Source organism: Orycteropus afer, unplaced genomic scaffold, assembly GCF_000298275.1.
Source record: "Orycteropus afer afer isolate SDZICR_OR568_19922 unplaced genomic scaffold, OryAfe1.0 scaffold00007, whole genome shotgun sequence".
NCBI lineage: Eukaryota > Metazoa > Chordata > Mammalia > Tubulidentata > Orycteropodidae > Orycteropus > Orycteropus afer.
Genome location: NW_006921594.1, coordinates 18,740,987 through 18,763,769, shown reverse-complemented (window position 1 = coordinate 18,763,769; position 22,783 = coordinate 18,740,987). Strand labels below are relative to the sequence as shown.

Genomic DNA, 22,783 nt, shown 5'->3' with positions numbered 1-22,783 from the left:
GTGGTTTCCAGCCAAACAGAAGACAGGCATGTATATGAGTTGAACATTTACCTGAGGTAGACACACTCCTTGGAGAGAACAATCATTGAGAAAGAAGGGCTGCCTATGCACAGGGAGACAGCTTAGGGGGCAGGAATCCATGGAGGGATGGACAATGGGAAGAGGTAACTATGGGGAGGGAGTGGGAGGGGAGCTGTAAACTGTGGTCAATGTCATGAGATAAAGTATATGTAAACTGCAATATGGAAAGTGAATTTGCTCTGTAAATCTTCACCCAAATCACAATTTTATATATATATATATAACAGACTCTTGTCTTTCTAGATTCCTGTCCCTGCTACACACAGCTCCTAGCATTTTCTAAAGAATAGTCACACTCACATTCTAAGACCAACATCTCTGAGTTAGAATCACTGTTCCAGAGATTAGATAGGCCTGCTTTCTTTTGAGCATTTTTTTCTTTTTATCCACTCAGTATCCATTCCCTATCAGTAACAATGGCTCAATTTTATTTGGGGGTACTATCCCTCCCCCACTGCGTAAATGTTCATGGGACTGTCCTTCTCTAGACATAGTCAGGACTTATCACAGAAATACAGACCTGAGTTACTATCCCAGGAACTGCAATCGTAAATGGAATGACCCAAAGACAGAGTAATGCTGAAGCCAATTCATCCCAAGGACCAAGTCCCAAAGACAAAATTCATTAGTCCCTGCCCTTTCAATCAGGGGAATGAAAACTCTGGTGCATAGCCTGTTTATTTTTGGCCTGCAAGTGAAAAAATGGTTTTTACATTTTTAAAGGTTTGTTAAAATGCAACAAAAGAATATGCAACACAGACCACATGTGGCCTGCAAAGCCTAGAATAAATTTGACTATACTAGACTGCTCAAAACTAGCATCAATCTTGAAATTGTCCTTAAATTTGTTTCTTTTGTCAAAATTTGATTTATCCCACACCCACCCTTCCAATAAATTCCTGTTTTGCTTATGCTATTCAGAGTTGGTCACTCTGGCTTACAATCAACAAACTCAAAATACTTCATCACCTACTGAGAGCTGACTTGTATTTATCATTTAAGTAATCAAAACACTTCTGAAAATTAACAAATCAACAACTTTGGTAAAGTGTCCACTAGGTATAGAAGGCTGTGTAACTGTGGAAAAATAATAATTAAAGTCAGTGTAATTTCTGAGGATGTAGGATTGTGCTACATTAAATCTTATAATCAATGTAACTAAACCAAGAAAAAAGGCAACATTTGTAACTATTGTTTCATTTAAAAGATTTTATTAAACTGTGTTTCTTTTAAAAGGAAAAAAAATCACTTAAACTGCTGGAATCAAGAATATAATCCAGGACTAAAAGAAAGAAAAGTAGATGATTCAAGATTAATCTAAACAACTGAAAACAAAAAACCACTTTCTTCATATTAAGGAAAAATTGTAACCATTTTTATACAAAAGATCTCTTATATTTAGATTATCCCTTTCATCATATGACAACCCTTACTTACTTTGCTATTGACCTTTTTACGCATCCTATAAAGCCAAGACATCGTCTAGCCATCACCCAAAAGACATACATGGCATACATTGTTAGAGGAACAAAAGGAAATAATGATGTGGTCCCTGCCCTCAAAGAGGTTACAATTAAGTGGCACAGAGAAATACTTAAAATACAACATAATACCATTACAACAGTGGTAAGTACACAGTGTTCTATGTAAGCATACTTCAGGAACACTCATATCAAGCACCAGAGATCAAAAAAAATGGATGGACTTAAAGAAAAACAGTAATTGTCCAGGAAGGGAAGGGTAAATCTAGCAAACACTGAAGCAAGAAAGAAAAGAAATATCTGGAGGGACTTACATACCACGTTAAAAGCTGAATTTCATTTTAAGCAGGGATATAACACTGTTAAATTTTTATTTTGGGGTGCCAAAGAGTATACATAGTACATTATCTTTTGTTTAAGAAAAGAAAAATAATGTATGCATGTATATACAGCAGTATATCAATAGGGAACTACCAGATATTAAAGATGGATTGATATGGTTATGGAATGAGGGATATCATTGCTGATGCCAGATGGATCTTGGCTGACTGCAGTTCATGCTTATCCAGAAAGATGTTTACCTGTGTTTTATTGACTGTACAAAGGCATTTGACTGTGTGGATCATAACAAATTATGGATAACATTGCAAAAAATGGGAATTACAGAATATTTAACTGTGTTCATGAAGAACATGGACCAGAGGCAGTCGTTTGACCAGAACAAGAGAATACTGTGTGGCTTAAGATTGGAAACATGTACAGCAGGAGCTCTGGTGGTTTAGTGGCTAAGGCATTTGACTGCTAATCAGAAGGCTAGCAGTTCAAACCCACCAGCCACTCCTTGGAAGGAAGACTGGGCAATGTACTTCCATAGTGATACTGCCTCGGAAACCTAAGAAGGGGTCACTATGAGTCAGATCCGACTTGATGGCAGTGCGTTGCATTTGCATTATTTTTGTTCTGCACGGTTGTATCCTTTTACCTTACTTATTCAGTCTGTATGCTGAACATATAATCCAAGAAAACTGGACTACATAACAGCATCAGGATTAGACAAAGACTTCTTAACAACTTGAGTTAAACAGATGCACAACCTTGCTTGCCGAAAGTGAAAAGGATATGAAGTACTTACTGATGAAGATCAAAGACTACAGCCTTCAGTATGGATTATACCCCAACATAAAGAAAACAGAAATCCTCACAAATGGATCAATAGGCAACATCACAATAAACAGAGAAAATACTGAAATCGTCAAGGATTTCATTTCACTTGGATCCATAATCAACGCCCATTGAAGCAATAGTCAAGAAATCAAACAATATACTGCACTGGGCAAATCTACTGCCAAAGACCTCTTTTAAAGTGTTAAAAAGCAAAGATGTCACTTTGAGGACTGAGGTGCACCTGACTCAAGCCATGGTATTTTCAATCACTTCATATACATGCAAAAGCTGGACAGTAAGTAAAGAAGACCAAAGAATTGATGACTTTTGAGAATTATGGTGTTGGTGAAGAATACCGAATATACCCATCATCTGCCAGAAAACAAATACTTCTGTCCTGGAAGAAGTACAGCCAGAATGTTCCTTAGAAGAGAGGACTTTTCTGATTTTAAACCATAGAGTATCCTTTTATTCTGTTCAAATGACTGTCTCTTGGTCTATGTACAGGTTCTGCATGAGCACAATTAAGTATTCTGGACACATTATCACAAGGAACAAATCCTGGACAAGGACATCATGCTTGGTAAAGTAGAGGGTCAGCAAAAGAGAAGAAGATTCTCAACAAGATGAATTGACACAGTGGCTGCAATAATGGGCTCCAACACAGTAACAATTCTGAGGATGACACAGAACTGGGCAGTGTTTCATTCTGTTGTACGTAAGGGCACAATAACCCCTAACAACAAGAAGAACATGTAAATATCTACTTATTTTGGCAAAACAACAACAAATCAACAACACAGATAAATCAGAAAGTAATGAAGGTGAATCTATAGAGTATGTAAGAATGAGGTAGAAGAAAAGGGATGATCTCTCTCCTACTCTATTTTTTTGTATCATTTTAACTCTATGAACAATGTTAATGTATTACGTATCTAAAAAAAAATCAATAAAGCTAGAGGAAAAAACAACTTAAAAGTAGATATAAACAGAAACAAACCTAAATGCATTATCAAATTAATAAGAAGTAGGTTTAGCATTCCTATTATACTGTTTCTAGGATACCTTGTCACCTAGTTTTATTATAAATATTGTCTGTGGTAGTTAAGGTTAAGTGTCACTTTGGCTGGGCCTGGTTTCAAGTGGCTGAGCAGCTGGATGTAGTTATTCCCCATGATGAGATTGGTAATCAACTCCACGGTGGAATCTACTGGAGCATCTGAGTAACAGTCTTAGGGATATGCTCTGCTTCCAATATATCAGGAGAAGTGTCGAGAAAGGTCTGCAGCTTTTTGGCCTCAGCAGTCAGCAGCTGCCTGAGTGAAGAGACACCTCTGGCTCCAGTGGGCCATGAGCAAGAGGCAAAGCTTAAACCCAAGGTCAAGGGGCTTTCTTTCATCTAGCCCCTAGAGCTTGGCACTTTGAACTCAGACTTCTGGCCTCCAAAACTCTAAGAGAATAAACTCCTGTTTGTTAAAGCCAGGGCTCTGGTGGTGCAGTGCCTAAGGCATTTGACAACTAACCAGAAGGCCAGCGGTTCAAATCCATCAGCAGCCACTCCTCAGAAGGAAGATTGAACAATCTACTTCTATAGTGATACTGCCTCAGAAACCCAAGGAGGGGTCACTATGAGTTGGACCCAACTCAACAGTAGTGAGTTTGGTTTTTCTGGTTTTTGTTTAAGCCATCTCACTTGTGGTATTTTCTGTTAGAGCAGCACAAAGTAACCAAAACAGCTCTCCATAGTTTCTAATTTTCCTATCAAGTTACTTTCTGATTCAGGAATACCTTATTAACTATGTCACAGCCACCATCTTCCATAGATCAGGAGTTGGGAGGCAGATCTGTAATCGAGGTAATATTCAGAAATCATTCAAGGAGACACAGAAGTCACATGAATGAATAAAAATACCCAGGAAGACTTCCTTAAACAGCCGGAAATAGAAACACCTATGATCCAGAAACCCCACTACCAGATATATATTCTAGAGAAGTAAGAGCCACAACACAAACAGGTAGATACACACCCATGTTCACTGTAGCACTACTGACAAGAGCAACAAGATGGAAACAACCTAAATGCCCACCAACAAAGGTATGGATCAACAAACTATGGTACATACGCTAAAGAGAATACTATGCAACATTAAAGAACAATGTTGTATCTGTGAAGCATAACACTGATGAATTTAGAGGCCATTATTTATGTTGAGTGAAATTAGTCAATTTCATACATACATTGTATGAGACACCACTACTGTAAAAAGTCAAGAAAAAGGTTTCACCAAAAAAAAAGGAAAAAAGAAATATTCTTTGATAGTTACCAGGGATGGGTGGAAAAGGGAGAGTTAACTACTAACTAGAAGGTAGATACTAACTTTGGTGAAGGGAGAAAAAAAGTTAATAACTTGCCAAGGGTCTCGTAACTAATAAATGATCCAGTACAGGGAAGTTCAGTTTGAGGATATGGTAATGACCTTTACTAAATTATGATTCAGTGCTATTATGGGGCCATTAAAAACTAGTTACTAACAATATCAAAACATAAAAAATATTCTTATTATACTAAATGAAAACGCCGTGTTGTAAAACAGTATTCTTAAAATTAAAAAAAAAACAGAGAAGATATGTATAGTGAATAATAAGAAGAGGGCCAGGTGGGGAAGAAGAATATAGTTGACCTTTGAACAACACAGGTTTGAACTTCATGAGTCCAAATTATACGCACTTTTTTTTTTCAAGATATGGCGTTCAGAAAAAGTCAAGAGATAACAGACACCACATCTGAGGAATTAACAGAGGATACTTGATGGAGTGCTTCTGAACCAGTACCAGATGATGAGGAAGAACAGGTAGAAGCAGCAGTGCCAGAAAACAAACTGACACCTAGACAATCTAGCAAAAGGTTTCATATTATTTAAGACTGCTTTAGATTTTTTTTTCAGTATGGATCCTTCTATGACATAGGCATTGAAACTAAACCAAGCAGTGGAAGAAGGCTTAGTACCATATAGAACCATTTTTAGAGAAATGAAAAAGCAATAAAATCAGATAGAAATTACAATTTACTTTGCAAAGTTACACGGAGCATGCCTGCCTCTCCTGCCTCTCCTTCTAACTCCTCCATCTCTTCTGCCTCTGCCACCCATGAAACGAACAACCAACCCATCCCTCCCTGCTCTTCCTCCTCAGCCTACCCAGCATGATGATGGCAAGGATGAAGATCTTTATGACAATCCACTTCCACTTAATGAACAGTAAAATAACAATCATGGGATAAAGTTAATAAACTTATCTGTTGTGTATGTTTCTTCGTGGGAAAATCTGATTAACTGTACAGCAAACCAAACCAAACTCACTGCCGTCGCATGTTTAAATACACTGTTTATGTTATTGGTAAGGCTTCCAGTCAACAGCAGGCTACGCGAGCAGTTACGTTTAAGTTATAATCAAACACTTTAAGCAGATTTTTGACTGTCCAGGGATTCAGCGTCCCTAAGCCCCCTGTTGTTCAAAGTTCAAATGTAATTCAAAAGCTAGGAGAACCAGTCATAGAACAGAAAGAGACTAAAGAAGTAGATGGGGGAAAAAGGAAAAAAAAAAAACAAAAAAAAAACCCAGCTGTAAGTGATGCTCTAACATCAAGGGAAGAAAGCTTAAAAAGTTTTTTTAAAAAAACTTGTTTTTTGGGGGAGGAGAGTAGATTAGGTTTGAGGATGGTACTTGGGGAGCAAAACCAAATATGTAAGAAATGTTGAATGTTAAAACAAACTCTGCTCCATAAACTTGTACCTGAAACACAATTTAAAAAAAAAAAAAAAAAAAAACCTTGGTCAACAGTGGTAAATGCTAAAGACAGATCAAGAAAGAAGCAAGCACTCAGCTGCTAACTGAAACATCCTTGGCTTTACAAGAGAAAAGATCTGGTGATCTCCTGTAAAAATTATAGCCTACGAAACCCTATGGAGCAGGCAGTTCTACTCTGTCCTATAGGGTCACTATGAGTCAGAAGTGATTTGACAGCACACAACAACAACATAAAGCACCCAATGGATCTATCAATCTATTCTACATTCCTCCCTGGCATTTATATAATCTATTTCCAGTACTAGAAATAATTATACATAATGAGTTATAAATTACAAAAAAATTTCCAAATTATACAATACCTCATCTCTGTAACATCCACTTCCAACACACATTTATGAATCCTAGACATAGATAAGTAGAGTAGATTAAGAACGGTGAGTAGGCAAATAGGTGCACATGGCATAGGAAGGCACAAAGGCAGGCATACTGACACCCAGGCAAACATACTATTATACTAAATTTTAGATGATTTGGGAACGAAAGAACTATTGTTAGATTATTTAACCTTATTAATGCAAAAAACTATTATGAATAAAATAGTTCTCAATACTCATTAGTCTTTCAGATAGTAACATACTTTGGATACAAAAATTCAGGGAATAGATATGATACTTTGAAAAAACTTTTTTTTTATGAGGTCTAGGAAATTTTTTTGCTTTAATTTTCATTGTGATTTAGGTGAAAGTTTACAGTGTAAATTCATCTTCCATACAGCAGTTCACATACTTTGTCTCATGACATCGACTGCAATCTCCCACAATGCAACAGCTCTCCTCCCACTTCCTCCCCATAGCCACCTCTTCCCTGTGTCCTTCCCTCTCATGCACTCCTGCCCCGAGCTGTCTCCCTGTGCATATACAGCCCCTTCGACTAGACTGATCTCTCCAACGAATGTTATCTACCTAATGTACCTAATGGACATGTAAATGTTCAGTTCATATGCCTTTTGTTTGGCCAGAAGCCACAGGAGTAGGTTCAATTCCAGACCTGAAGGGCAGCTAAGGGCCATAGTCTCAGGGGTTCCATCAGGCTCTATCAGACCAACAAACCTGGTCTTTTTGAAAAAACTAATATTTAAAACAATTATTTCCTCACAAAAAGGTAGTTTCTGATTCTGTATTTTAATATTGAAAAATTGTTGCTTAATTCTTAATTTCATAAATATGCAGCTCACAGATTATCTTAATCTTACAGTTTCCACACAGAAACCAAAACAACTTGACTGATGCTTAATATGTACTATAAATGTGAAATAACACTCTAGCAGAGGCAACAGAATGTTCTCTCAAGTCAAAAGGGCTCTTTATGCAGCCTTTTTCCTTCTCTGAAAGAAGGTGGGTGGGGTTTATTTGGGGCTGAAACCCTAAAATAGTTTAATTTCTTTTTTCAATTTTGCATCAAAGATTTTGAAGCAGACATCTTTGGGGCTACCTGCCGAATCTGCGAACCATCCCTCCCTTTTTCTAAAAGTGTCTCCCATACACATATGAATACAATCTCCACCTTGACATATCTTACACATTTATACTACACCATACTCATTTCACTGGCAAGCTGAATGACTCAGAAATTTGAAATTGCGATATAGCAATTCTAAGTCATTCTAAGCTCTTCATCTAAACTGAGGTCAAGTAACTGAAAAAGGTTACACATCAACATATGGGATGCCTTTACTTAGCATCCCATATGTTGCTGTTGTTGTTGTTATGTGCCGTCAAGTGGACCCAACTCATAGCGACCCCTCCTTGGGTTTCCGAGGCAGTATCACTAAGGAAGTAGATTGCCCCATCTTCCTTCTGAGGAGTAGCTGGTGGGTTTGAACTGCCAGCCTTCTGGTTAGCAGTCAAGTGTCTTAGGCACTACGCTACCAGAGCTCCTGCATCCCATATGGTGCACCCCAAAACAGGAAAGTCTAGTAGTATGTACAGAGAAATGAAAAAAGCAAGTATGCAAAGAAGCAAAGACAAGTATCCAAGCAGCCCCAGAGACAGAGAAATTGAGAAATATGAAGAGCCATAGAAAAACACGGAGGCTGACATGGACAAGAGAGTCACCTGGGTTATGTGTGTATGTGTGTGTGTGTGTGTTATGTGCCACTGAGTCAGACCCAACTCATAGTGACCCCTCCCTGGGTTGCTGAGACAGTATCACTATGGAAGTAGATTGCCCAACCTTCCTTCCGAGGAGCAGCTAGTGGGTTTGAACCACTACCCTTCTGGTTAGCAGTCAAGTGCCTTAGGCACTATGCTACCAGAGCTCCCTTTCTATCTTAAAAACTCTTTAAGATTCAGCTCAAATGCAGCCTCTTTACTGAAACTCTCCATGATCTATTCAGACAGATTTAGGCTCTCCTGCCTCTATCATTTAGATACTGAATCACTTTCATTGCCGTAGAGTCAGATCCAACTCATAGCAACCCCTCCTTGGGTTTCCGAGGCAGTATCACTACGGAAATAGATTGCCCAACCTTCCTTCCGAGGAGTGGCTGGTAGATTTGAACCACCAACCTTCTGGTTAGCAGTCAGATGCCTTAAGCACTATGCCACCAGAGCTCCCAGGTACTGAATCCATTATATCAATACGACATCTTAAATTATCATCAAGTGGCTTCTACTTACTGTTTAATTAACATATATATTACCTTAGTTTTGGTGTACATACATCCAGGTATTATATGCCCGATTTTCTAGATAACCTCATAATCATAGCAGGGTCAAGATATAAATTAATGCCTATATGGCTTCAAAGCATGTTATCTTTCTACTAGTTTAGCAGTTCTAAGGTATTCTGGAAGCCAAGCCCCCTGAAAATCTAAGAGGCTAAGATATAAATATATACGCACGAATACAGGAGCTCTGGTGGTATAGTGCCCAGGGCATCTGACTGATAACCAGAAGGCTGGCTGTTCAAACCCACCAGCTACTCCTCAGAAGGAAGACTAAGCAATCTACTTCCATAGAGATAGTCTCAGAAATCCAAAGGATGGTTGCTATGAGTCAGAACTGATGACGGTAGTGAGGTTTTATACACATGTCGTTGTTGTTATGTGCCGTCCAGTCGGACACAACTCATAGCAACCCCTCCTTGGGTTTCCAAGGCAGTATCACTACGGAAGCATATTGTCCAGCCTTCCTTCCAAGGAGTGGCTGGCAGGTTTGAACCACCAGCCTTTTGGTAAGCAGTCAAATGCTCTAGGCACTGTGCTACCAGAGCTCCTCCCTTTATACACAAAGACATAACGTGTGTGTATGTGTGTGTATGTGTGTGTGTACACACATGGGAGCTCTGGTAACACAGTGCCTAAAGCACCTGACTGCTAATCAGAAGGCTGGCGATTCAAACCCACTAGCCACTCCTCGTAAGGAAGATGGTGCAATCTACTTCTGAAGTGACACTGCCTTGGAAATCCAAGGAGGGGTCACTATGAGTCGGGTCCGACTCAACGGTACATAACAACAACAACAATATATATGAGAGCTCTGGTGGCATAGTGCCTAAAGCATTTGACTGCTAACCCGAAGGCTGGTGGTTCAAACCTCAGAAGGAAGACTGGACGATCTACTGCCGTAGAGACACCACCTTGGAAACCCAAGGAGGGGTTGCTGTGCATCCAACTGACTTGATGGCAGTGAGTTTGGTTTTATATACATAACATACTGGAAACATGGTATTATTTTCATTATCAAGAAATCTTAAGTTAAAAAGAATTCATTGTTCCTGGTGATGATCTTTAAAATTATTAAAAATTCTAAATGCCAAAGCCAACTCAAGGCACTGGATCTAAGCTCTGCTTTTTTCCAAACTATAATTATATGCCTGTCAATCTTACCAATTTTGATGCTCTTACTTCCCGCCTTCCGTTCTTGCCCTAATTTCATTACTTCTCTTCCCAGTTGAGAATCACAGACCTATAGGATACAGTCTTTACTTCTTGGCCTGGCATTCCAGATCCTTCTCAACATACTCTTATGTTACTGGCAAAGGGGCAAAGGGGCCACATCTTCTAACCACCTCTAACCCCACAAGAGGAAGACAGAATCACCATCAGTAACCCAAGACCTATCCCTGCTAGGTCAGACATGCCACCTCCCTCCAGCCCTTTCACCAACCCTGGCACCGACTGTTCTTCCCACAGCACCTACCATGTCTCTCCTGGGTTCAGTAATTCACTGCAGTGGCCACACAGAACTCACAGATTTGGGGGTTTATTAGGGAAGCACCAGGCTACAATTCAAGTTCAGGAAAAACGCTCAGTCTCTCTCAGCCCGCTGTCTCTCAATCAACAGTCTCTCTCCCAGCAGTGTGTGTCTCTCAGTGTCTCTCTCTCTCTCTCTCTCAGCAATGCATGTCTCTCGGTGTCTCCTGCTCAGCAGTGCATGTCTCTCAGGAGCGTGTTTCTCTCAGCAGCACATCTTTCTCAGCCAGCAGTAAGAGAAATTCTTTCTGCCTCCAAGAGAGCTCCTTTTCAGCCTGGCAGAGTAGCCAAACTAACCAATCATAACATCAGAATTCTAAACACCTGAGAGAAAGTGAACTTCCCAGAATATTGCTTTGTGCCACTCTGAACAGAAACACCCCAGGTGGATAACTTTAACAATCAGTAGCTCCTCAATTGCTCACGGCAAATTCCACCATGGAGTTTACAAAGACTTATGGCTAGAAAAGCCATACCAGGTAATTTACTACACCACAGTTACTTTTCCAGTATTCAATTCCTATGTTCTGCAGGTATTCTCTCTTCCCTCTGGAATAAGCTATTCATTGTCCTGGAGTTAATGAAATCTTGCCTATCTTAGATTTACCATTAAATATACTTTTTCTTACAAAGCTTCCTCCTATGGATCAGCACTTTGAAGATCAGAAGGATAGAATGACTTCAGGTTCATCCAGGAAGTTAGAAGCAAAAATATAATTCTCACTTTCCGGGATAAATATTTTAGCCCAGTTTATCTTAAAACACTTGTTTCTCCATTGAAAAACTTGATTTTTAATACCATGCTGGGGGCCAGGATCTTGTTTTAGATTTGAGTTGAAGACTTGCTAAGGAAAGTCTAGTAATATGTTCTAGACCAAACAGGAATTATACTTCTCTCCCAGCATTTTCTATTTCCCATAGTATTTAAATATTTTGGATTCAATCAAACCATGACAATTATCTCCTCCTCTCTGAAATCACAAATATCAAACCCAAACCCCCTGCCACTGAGCCAATTCCAATTCATACTGACCCTGTAAGACAGAAATGAACTGCCCTATAGGGTTTCCAAGGCTGTAAATCTTTATGGAAGCAGACTCCCCCTCATCTTTCTCATGCATTGCAACTGGTGGGTTCAAACTGCAACCTTCTGGTTAGCAGCTGAAAGCTTTAACCACTGTGCCAAAAAAAAAAAAAAAAAAACCTCACTGCCACTGAGTCAACTCTGACTCATAGCGATCCCCTTTGGTTTCCAAGGCAGTAAATCTTACAGAAGTAAACTGCCCAGTCTTCCTTCTACGGAGTGGCTGATGTTTGAACCGCCATCCTTCTGGTTAGCAGTCAAATGCTTTAGGCACTACACACCACCACAGCTCTTAAATCACAAATAGGATTCTGAAAAATCTGTTTCCATTTATACAATATTATAATGTGTCTAAGTTGGCTTATGACTGATGGAGGAAATAAACAGTAGTTGTTCCCTACAACTACTGGAGAATGTGGGTCATATTAATCTCAGAAGCTTTGCGATATACATTAATACATACATTTTCTGAAATAACTGTTTTTGGATACAATCTAGTATATCATGAAAACATACAATTAAGCAGCAAGGCTGGGACTCAAATCCTTATCTCCTGATATTACAATCAGTACTTTTCATTATCCCACATATCCCAACACTTGAAAATGGTATTTTAGGAAAATGAGTATGATGTGTAGAATGGACTGAATGAGGCAAGAAAATACAGGCAAAGGAGAGATTAATAGCTATTGTCTGTAATCACTCCCAAGACACAAGTTAAAAGATACCACTATTTTTGAAGAGATGCTAGTAACACAGTATCTGAATTTCATTAATTAAAACTAAAACCAAAAGTTTAAAATGAAAACTTTATTAAAATTAATGTTTTAAGATAGTATGCTCAAAGTATGACTCATAGGGAAGAGGATGTACAAGTGCATACCAAGCAGTATCCAGATATATGAATATATATATATATACACACATATACTTGTATTATTCTTCAAATTTATATAGAGTATTGCAATTAATAAAATATTTATTTAAAAATGTTATTGAATTCATCCTAGTTCTTTATCTCACACTTTCTTTTTCAATGGATACTGAAATGCCAACTATAGTTGTGTGAGTACACTTGTGTAAGAGGAGAGGCAGTTCTCATGCTGGTCTAAAAGACAAGCACTTGGACCATTTGAAGAATTTACCTGAATTAGAAGACTCTTATCTTAAAATATTGGAGCTCTGGTAGCATAGTGGCTAAGGCACTTGACTGCTAACCAGAAGGCTGACGGTTCAAACCCACCAGCCACTCCTCAGAAGGAAGATGGGGCAATCTACTTCCGTAGTGATACTGCCTCAGAAACCCAAGGAGGGGTCACTATGAGTCGGGTCCGTCTTGACAGCACATAACAACATCTTAAAACATTAAGCTCACCTACAATTTCTATTCATACAATGGACATCAGTACTGCCTATTAAAGGAGCTCTGGTGGCATAGTAGATAAGGTATTTGGCTGCTAACCAACCAGAAGGTCAGCAATTCAAACCCATCAGCTACTACGTGGAAGGAATATGGGACAATCTACTTCCATAAAGATTTACAGCCTCAGAAACCCAATGGGGGTTTGCTATGAGTTGGAATCAACTCGATGTCAGTGAGTTTTTTGTTTTTGATTTACTAAATTTAAGGTGCTATATTGTTGTTGTTGTTGTTGTTATGTGCTGTCAAGTCGGACCGACTCACAGACTCACAGCGACCCCTCCTTGGGTTTCCGAGGCAGTATCACCACGGAAGTAGATTGCCCCACCTTCCTTCCGAGGAGTGGCTGGTGGGTTTGAACCACCAGCCTTCTGGTTAGCAGTCAAGTGCCTTAGGCACTATGCTACCAGAGCTCCCAGGTGCTAAAGCAATGGGATTACAAAGATAACTAAGTTTCTATCTCTAGCCTTGGAAGCTTTCAGTCCAGGTGGGACAGAAATGTAAATGTTTACAAACCTAATGAACTGAGATCTACAGAAACACAGAAGTCCTTAACATATGAACAAAAATACTAAATCTATCTAAATGTTCATGTCTTACTTTCAATTTTGACCTTTCAAAAGCCCTTTTCCACGTGAATGTCAAATATCAAAGGAAAAAAGAAAGCTAACAACATTCTAAAAGTAAAATAAAACAATCTTGAGAACTAACATTTGAGGTAAACTTTTAGTGTGATGTCTGAGTGAGCCGTATCTGGAGAATTTTACCTAAAGTTTACTTCCACTTTTGAAATTAGTTAAACTATAAATGTTTGGCTGAGTACACATCAAAGGATGGGTAGGAAAATTTTAACTAGGCCTGTGGCACTTAGAACCACTAAGATTAGTTCAAAGCGGTAAATGTATACTACCCCTTCAGCTTTGAAAGACAAGTTAGACAGCACAAATATAAACTTACTGAGATAATTAAAAAACCCTACAAGTCAACCCCAATGAGACACTACTTTACTCACTAGGATGGTAATAATCAAGACAGACAGTAACAAGTGTTGGCAAGAAAATAGAGAAACTGAAATTCTCATACATTCCTGGAAGAAAGGTAAAATGTGCAGCAGCTTTAGATAACAGTCAGGCAGTTCCTCAAAATGTTAAACATAGAGTTGCCACATGACCCAGCGATTCTACTCTTAGGTAAAAGAAATGAATTCTTTTGGGTAAAAGAAATGGGGGAAAAAACATGTCCACACAAAAACTTGTACACATATTCACAGCAGTATGAATACCAAAAGGTAGAAACCTAAATTTTCAATAAATGACAAATAGATAAATACTATGTGGCATATCCATACAATGGAATATTAGGCCTTATAGAAGAATTAAGTACTGATTCATGCCACAAGAAGGATGAATCTTGAAAACATTATGCCAAGTGAAAAGAGACAATCACAAAAGACTACATATTGTATGACTCACTTAAATGAAATGTCCAGAATAGACAAATCTATGGAGATAGAGGTAGATTAGTGGCTACCTGAAGGGAGGGGTGAGGATGTGAGGGAAGAAACTGCTAATAGGTATGGGTTTCTTTTTGGGATGATGAAAATATTCTAAAATTGGTTATGGTGATGGTTGTACAATGACTATATGCCTATACTAAAAACCACCGAATTATACATTGTAAGTGAGTGAATAATATGGTATATGAAATATATCTCAATAAAGCTGTTAATTAAAATAAATCTACAAACCTCAATATTCAATAGTTGAATAAATTGAAAATGTTTCTAATCTATCTTCAGCACAAGATCTTGCCAGGCTTTTACTCCTCCCTCCCCTCTTCTGTATCCTAACATTTCAAATTCAAACTGTGAAATCAGAAACTTGAGAGTTCTTCTGGAATTATACTTAAAAGAACAGGAATTTTACAAAAGAGGATATACATATAGAAAAGAAATATATGAAAATAATATATTTGTTGCTGTTGTTGTTGTGTGCCATTGAGTCGGACCTGACTCATAGTGACCCCTCCTTAGGTTTTTGAGGCAGTATCACTACGGAAGTAGATTGCCCAACCTTCCTTCCGAGGAGTGGCTGGTGGATTTGAACTGCCAGGCTTCTGGTTAGCAGTCAAGTACCTTAGGCACTACGCTATCAGAGTTCCCAATATTTATCTTGTCTTAAATAAAAGAAAAATCCACAGGGGTGGGAGGGGAGCCATCCTTTAATCCAGGTCTTTCTTCAGCTTCTGCCATCTACTTTCAGAATATTAAAATCAATGGAAGAAATCTATATGCACTTTCATCTGTTTTTTCCTCCACCTACTATAAGCTTGCTTCTTCCCATACCCCACCCCAAAACAATTTTTCTAGTCATCAAATCAATCCTACTAGCCAAAAGCAATGGATACCTTCTCAACCTCAGCTTATCAGTCCTTCCAGCATTACTTGACTTTGGTAACTATTCCTTCCTTGAAATTCTCCTAGGTTTCTGACATCCTTCTCTGGATTCCCCTCCCTTCTCTCTTTACCACACCTTCTCAGGAATAATACTTTCTATTCTGGACGCTCTAAATGCTGATGCTCTGGAACCTAAACTGGTCGCTCTATTTGTTCATTCATTCTCATGATTTCAACTACCTCCTACATGTTTATATGATGACTCTCAAATTTTAACACCATTCTGTCAACTCTCTTGAGTTCCACATTGCTACTAGATGTCTCACAGGCACCTCAGTTTTAACATGTCCCAAATGAAACTCATTATCTTCTCTCTTGAAACTTCCACCTACCATCTTCTACATGTTGTTGTTGTTATGTGCCACAGAGTCAGACCCAACTCATAACGAAACCTCCTTGGGTTTCTGAGGCGATAACTCTACAGAAGTAGAATGCCCAACCTTCCTTCTAAGGAGTGGCTGGTGGGTTTGAACAGCCAGCCTTTTGGTTAGCAGTCAAGGGCCTTAGGCACTATACCACCAGAGCTCCTTCTACATGGTCCCCTCTAATTGTTTCTCCTTGCCCTGTATCAAAAACTGGTACCTTCTAGACTGAGGGATGGGCTCTGGGGACATGGTGCCTAAGGCATTTGATTGCTAACCAGAACGCTGGCGGTTCAAACCCACCAGCGACTCCTCCGAAGGAAGACTGGGTAATCTACTTCTATAGAGTTATCGCCTCAGAAACCCAAGGAAGGGTCGTCATGAGTCAAATCGACTCGATGGCAGTAAGTTTGTTGGATTTTTGTGTTTTTTTTAGATTGAAGGATAATATACCAAACTAGAAACCTCGAAGTCATACTCTAATACCCCTGATCTCCCTTAATATCTACATCTGGTAAATCATTGAGATTTCTTTCTTAATCCTTATCAGATCAACTGTATACTCTTTATTCCCACTGTCTTAGTTCAGCTCAGGCCACACATCTCCCTTCTTATACTCAATAGCTGCCCAAATCCTATCTTTTATCCCCTAAATTCATCCTTTACACTGCCACCAGAATCAACTTTCTACAATGCAACTCTGACAAATGAGTTGTTTAGCTTTCTTAAAACATTCAGTGGCTCTCCAGAGACCCATAGTATTTTCTCAGCTTTTCTCCTAGAGTTTTTCTGAATGATGTAATAGTAGCTCACAGTAGATCTTAAAGAGCAGACTGGGGGTGGGGGTGGGGATGCTGCAAGAGTGTTGGGCTAGTATATTATTTTCTTAACACCACCTCTACTTTCCCTGACTTAAGAATTGCAGTGCATAATTGTTCAGAATTAGTACGACTAGTTTATAGAAAAGGAGGTCCAGTAGTGCCTAAGGCACTTGACTGCTAACCAGAAGGCTTACGGTTCAAACCCACCAGCCACTCCTCAGAAGGAAGGTTGGGCAATCTACTTCCATAGTCATACTGCCTCGAAAGCAAGGAGGGGTCGCTATGAGTTGGGTCCAACTCAAAGGCACTTAACAACAACAGTTTATAGAAAATAATCTAAAATTAGCACAGATAGAAGATCCTTGCCAAACTAACGCTCATCTACCTTTCTCAGCATCACTTTTAGCCTTTTACCATGCATTGTTGTTGTTGTTGTTATGTGCCGTCAAGTCAGCCCTGACTCATAGCGACCCCTCCTTGGGTTTCCGAGGCAGTATCACTACGGAAGTAGGATTGCCCAACCTTCCTTCCGAGGAGTGGCTGGTGGGTTTGAACCGCCAGCCTTCTGGTTAGCAGTCAAGTGCCTTAGCCACTATGCTACCAGAGCTCCAGGTTCTCAAAAGTATGATCTGAGATCCTTTCTCCCTTATCTGTGGCAGGCTGTCTCTAGGGGCAAACTCTTTTCAAGATAGTACTGTTTCCTGCTCTTAGTAAGTAAATATGAGAATGTACTGACCTTACTATAATAATTTCTTTGCCTTTATCACTTTCATTCTTTTAAGAGTATACAGCAATTTCCCAGAGGCTACATACATAACACATGATACCATGTAACATGTGACATAGCAACAGACTGCATACACCAGATAAAGAATCTAGCTGTCTTCTATTAAGCAGACATTAAAGAAATTCTCAAAAATGTAAAAACAATGTCACTCATCTCACAAAATTTTTTTTGTTTTGAATGATAACTACTAGCCATAAAATTTGGTATTATGTTAATATGTAATAGGTTTATTATCATTTTAAATTAAAGTTTCTGCTTTATTTTAATATGGCAATTAAACAAAACAAAAGTTCTTTGAGTTCCTCAATAATTTTTAAGAGTGTAAAGGATCCCTCAGGCTCAAAAGTTTAAGGACTGCTGCAATAGCCACAGTAAATTAGCTACCACTCCCTGAACATGCTCTACTTTAAAACCTCCATTTTTGTGCAAGATGATGTAGCAAGACACCACTAACCTACACCCAATCACCTTTAAAAGAATAAATAAATAATCTAATGCATCCTGAAGAAGCAGGATAATAGTAAAAAGAACAAAGTCCTTGACGTCAAGCAAGATATTTCTGAGTATGTTTCCTCACCTGTAAAAGACTGCCTCATAAATTTTGAGATGTTACATGAGACAGAGTATAAAATATTTGGCACAGTGTTCACTGTATCCTAGAGATGCAAAATGCTAATTTCTTTGCCAGTTAAAATAACTTACAATGTCAATAACATTATTAAAGTAAGTTAAAAGCAGTATGATAGTTATTTAATCATAACAAAGCAAGCAGACTGGCTATTTTCAGTTTTGTCAGAATTATAATTTGTATGTAAAATAAAGACAGTACTTTATATATAAATTTCCCAAATGTATAATTTCTATGGTAATTCTGGTAATTTGATAAAGTAAGTTCAGATTCATTTAAAATATTAAAATTATACTTTGTTCTGTTGTACATGGGGTTGCTATGAGTTAGAGCCAACCTGACCTGATGGCATCTAACAGCAACAACAAAGTTATATTAAATAGTTTTTAACATAAATGGCTTGCTATTATGCCTCAGTTTGGTCTTAGGAACATGTCCATAAATCCTCCACTCTCAAGATTTCACAAACATTCAGAGAATTATAATCCACATCTCTGCTACAATCTTTTTCTTAAATACGCCATTGAACAAATTGATTAAATTTTTGTTCTCAACATCGTAAGTGGAGAGAACTGGTTATTCTAGTTGAAACTACCATATTTACTTATTAAGTATCATCTTTTGTAATTTTTCTATATACCTGTCTAATTCTCAGTAGCTAGCCTCTACCCTAATCAGAATAAATCTACTTGTTTCAATTAAAAATAAGGAAAGTTTTAAATAGAAAAAAACTAAGACTGAAAATGAAAGCCCACATATTACTTTCCTTCATGCCTAGTTATCCAAAACTGCTTATATAAATTAGCCATATAAGAATATACAGTTGTTGCCACAATAATTTGTTAGACAGTGACCCTAAATATAGTCCTATACCTTAACCCTGTGAACTAGGTAGTATTTTTCTTTTACATGAAAGAACTCAAGTCTCATTTTTTTTTAAGTGCCTTGCCAAAGGTCAGAAAGCTAGTCAACGGCAGAGAGAGGAGTAAAACAGGTCTATCAGACATAAATGTGCACCCTGTCTCAGCATTTACTCATCACGCTATCTTGTAAACATGGAGAGAGTGGAGATCAAGAGCTATAAACCAGCTGTTTAACTTTCCGCAAGTAACCAACAGTCTCGCCACCAGGTTTACACAATCTCGATGCCTTAGCTCTCCCTTCTTTAAGAAGAGAGAGGAACAACAGACCAAGACTAAGAACACACAACTCACAGAATAGTTAACAACAGGTGGAAAAGTTTTTATCTTCATTGGTAATCAAGAAATTCAAATTAAAACAAGGTATTTTTTCAACTATTAAATAATCAAAGATCAAGAAAATTATAGTATGAATATTCATACACTAATGACAGTAGTATACTGTAGTGGCATAACTTTTTCTACGTTATTTGTAACATGTATTACATGTTTGCATCCTTTGATCTAGTACTCCCACTACTGGAAAGGTATCTTCTACAATATAGATGGTTTATGCATAAATGTTCATCACAGAATTATGATACAGAATAGCAGAAAATAGAATAGCTTAAACATTCAACCACAAGGCACTGGTTAAGATATAAAACAGTCACAGACAAAATATTATACAGTTATTTAAATTCCTTTTATAAAGCATTTATAATAACGGTACATGTACTATGGTTACATAAAAGCATTAAAAACATTAACAGAAGTCATCTTTAGGTGATGGTACTATAGGAAGGCTGAGAGGAATAATGGCAAAAACACTGTGGAGTCAGATCCCAGTCTAAATTCCTACTCTACTTTCCTAAGTGTAAAACATTATTTAATTATTATTCTGTCATTTCCAAATTTGAAATAATAGCCATTATTACTTTACAATGGAATTGGATTATAATAATTAGACTATCTCTAAGGTCTCTGTCAGTTCTAAAATGCCAAAATTTTAAAATGCATTTTGAATCCACATTAGAGTTTAAGAACAGCAGAAGAGTTACAATTTAAACTATCAACTGATCATTTATTTTCTCTCCATGACAGAGGGTTTGAGAAATTTCCTCTACAGCCTTCTGCAACCAACTACCAGTAATCTTAATTACAGCTGTTGCTTATCAAGTCAGAGAATAAAAAAAAGCAAGCACTATGTAAGATTAGCGTTAGTCATCAAACCTCGAATGTAGAATCACCTAACTATCCCTAGGTATTATGGATGAAAAAAGAAACTAACTCATTTAGTCTTTGAGAAAGACATCTCCAATAGGAATCCCTGACTCAGCGCCAAAGCATGAACCCTAAAGCTATTTCCCCGGTACAGGAGTTCACAGACTGGGCACCTGTCCTGATGGCCTGCATCATGAAACAATGCTCTTTCCTGACAGAATATGCCTAGAGTTAACTAGATGACTAGCGTGCATATAAATTGGCCAGGGACCACAAGATCTCTTCTTCCATAACGAAAATACAAGACTTTAAAAGACTAATTTTAGGCATTTTAAGTATTCAATGTAAGTATTTTCTTCTTCTATTTTTGCTAGGGTAGTAAAAAAGAAATTAATCCAATTATTGTAAATTACTCCATTCAAAAAATACCAACACAATCAAAATGCTCAGTAATACAAAAAAAGTATGTCCCCTCCTTCCTTTACTCTTTTCAGATCAAAAGGTAATTTTTCAAAAATATACAGGCTAAACATCAAGAGAAAATGTTTAAAAAAACATAATGAGATTATTTAATCTACCTTTCCCACAGTCTTCAAAAGATACTAATGAAACTTTACTTCTATCTTCTATTATTGGTCTGGAAAAGCGGGAAACACAAAGCCCAACAATACTTCCATAATATTGTGGAAGGTCAAAGACCTATTTTATAAGCTACTAACAATTTTAATAAAACTTTACCAATCCAAAGTCTCTTTTAAAATGTGAAAAATCATTTCAGTCATTAGTCACTTCACCAGCACCGTGCAAGCAACTACTATATTTTGAAACAAAAACCTGCCAATGTTTGCTGCCTATTCATTTTTATAGAAATTAAATCTATATCCTTTTTAAAATGCAATTTCGGAGCTAAGCGATTATTCTTGGAAGAGCACCTTGCCCAGGACCAAAATTTTTCCTAGCTTATTTCCCATTCCCAACCTCCGCCAAAGGCCAAAGAGCAACCACTTCCCAAAGTCCCACTTCCTTTTCCATTCCCCAGACCTCCAGGGTTTCCAACGCCCCAGTCTTGCGCAATATCCGCAGGAGCAGCAGCCGCAACCAGCCGCCTCCTAAGCCGGGAAACAACCCCAGAGGGAACACTGTCCAGCTGAAAAATAATTGGGGGGGGGGGGGGGAGTATTGTAGGAAGTGGACTTCTGGTCCCACGCCTTCGAATCTGACCCCCTCTTAGTGATGTATCCAGAGCAATTTCACAAACAAGATTTTAAACCCTCACCTCCTCTCAAGTCCGCCTGCAGAAGCAGTGGGCGGAAAGGGGGTGGGGGGGTTGACTGGGAAGGTTATCTCTCAGTTCAGGGCTTCGGCCCGGATCGTCGCCTCCGCCCCACCAGGACTATTGTTCCCAATTCCCCACCCCCACCCCGGATAGGAAGTGATAGTCACATCCCCTCCGCCTTCGGCAGTATTCCCTAGGGAGTCCGAAGTAAGCTTCCTTCAGGATAACACACACACACACACCCCTACCTTCCTCCTCAACCTAAAGTCACATTGACCCTAAAACCACCTCAAACCTGGGTCTCAGAAAAGATAGGACCGGGGTAAATAGAAATAAGGCAAACCACCAGTTTCCTTATGGACAACCCTTTCCTAAGCACTAGATATAATAAAATGGAAACCCAGAAACGACAGAAGTCCTACCTGGCCCACTTCTGAGACCAGCTTGGGCAAAGAGACACCGCGAGTTAATGTCAATCTCAACACCCCCGTTTCCCCGTCAGCCGTGATCCGCTCCCCACCCTAATCACAGCCAGAAATCCTGCCTCGACCATCCCGGGAGGGGCAGGGTAGTGGAGAGGTGTGGAAAGGCTAAGCTCCTCCTGTCCCCAGACCAGCATTTCATTCGCCTCCAGCTCCAGGCCGAGAAACAATAGGTGGTCGCGGGTGGCAGGAGCTGGTGCAGGCTCGGCCCTGCGGCCGCTCCCTCCAGGTCCGGACGCCCGCGCAGGGGGCCGCCAACGCGGGAGGAGGGGAAAGGGGGCCGAGGGGCGGAGACGGTCTCACCTCCCGCCGGCCTCCGAGCCCACCAGACCCTCTGGGTTGGTGCGCTCCCCCTCCGCCCCTCTCCTCACAGACGCACACAAAGCGCTGGCTGCCTGGGCCGGCCGGGCGAGGCGGCAGTAGGCTCCAATGCCGGCGAAAGGAGGCGACAGCAAAGGGAAGGACTCACCATGAAGTCCCGGGCAAAGTTGTCCTCCCCATTGTGGTCTGGACTCTTCATGGCCTGGACCCTCTGGATGAATTTCTTCAGGATC

The 22,783-nt window shown here is 39.1% G+C and overlaps 1 protein-coding gene across 1 annotated transcript in view; it reads right to left on the bottom strand.

Moving 5' to 3' along the window:
* The window catches only part of PTPN12 (protein tyrosine phosphatase non-receptor type 12), a 163,302-nt gene extending 140,526 nt beyond the window's left edge, over positions 1 to 22,776 (bottom strand). Inside the window, exon 1 of the mRNA XM_007944702.2 lies at positions 22,699 to 22,776. Coding sequence (XP_007942893.1) covers positions 22,699 to 22,749 — 51 coding nt within the window. The 5' untranslated portion in view covers positions 22,750 to 22,776. The remainder of the gene's footprint in view (positions 1 to 22,698) is intronic.
* Positions 22,777 to 22,783: the final 7 nt, after the last annotated feature.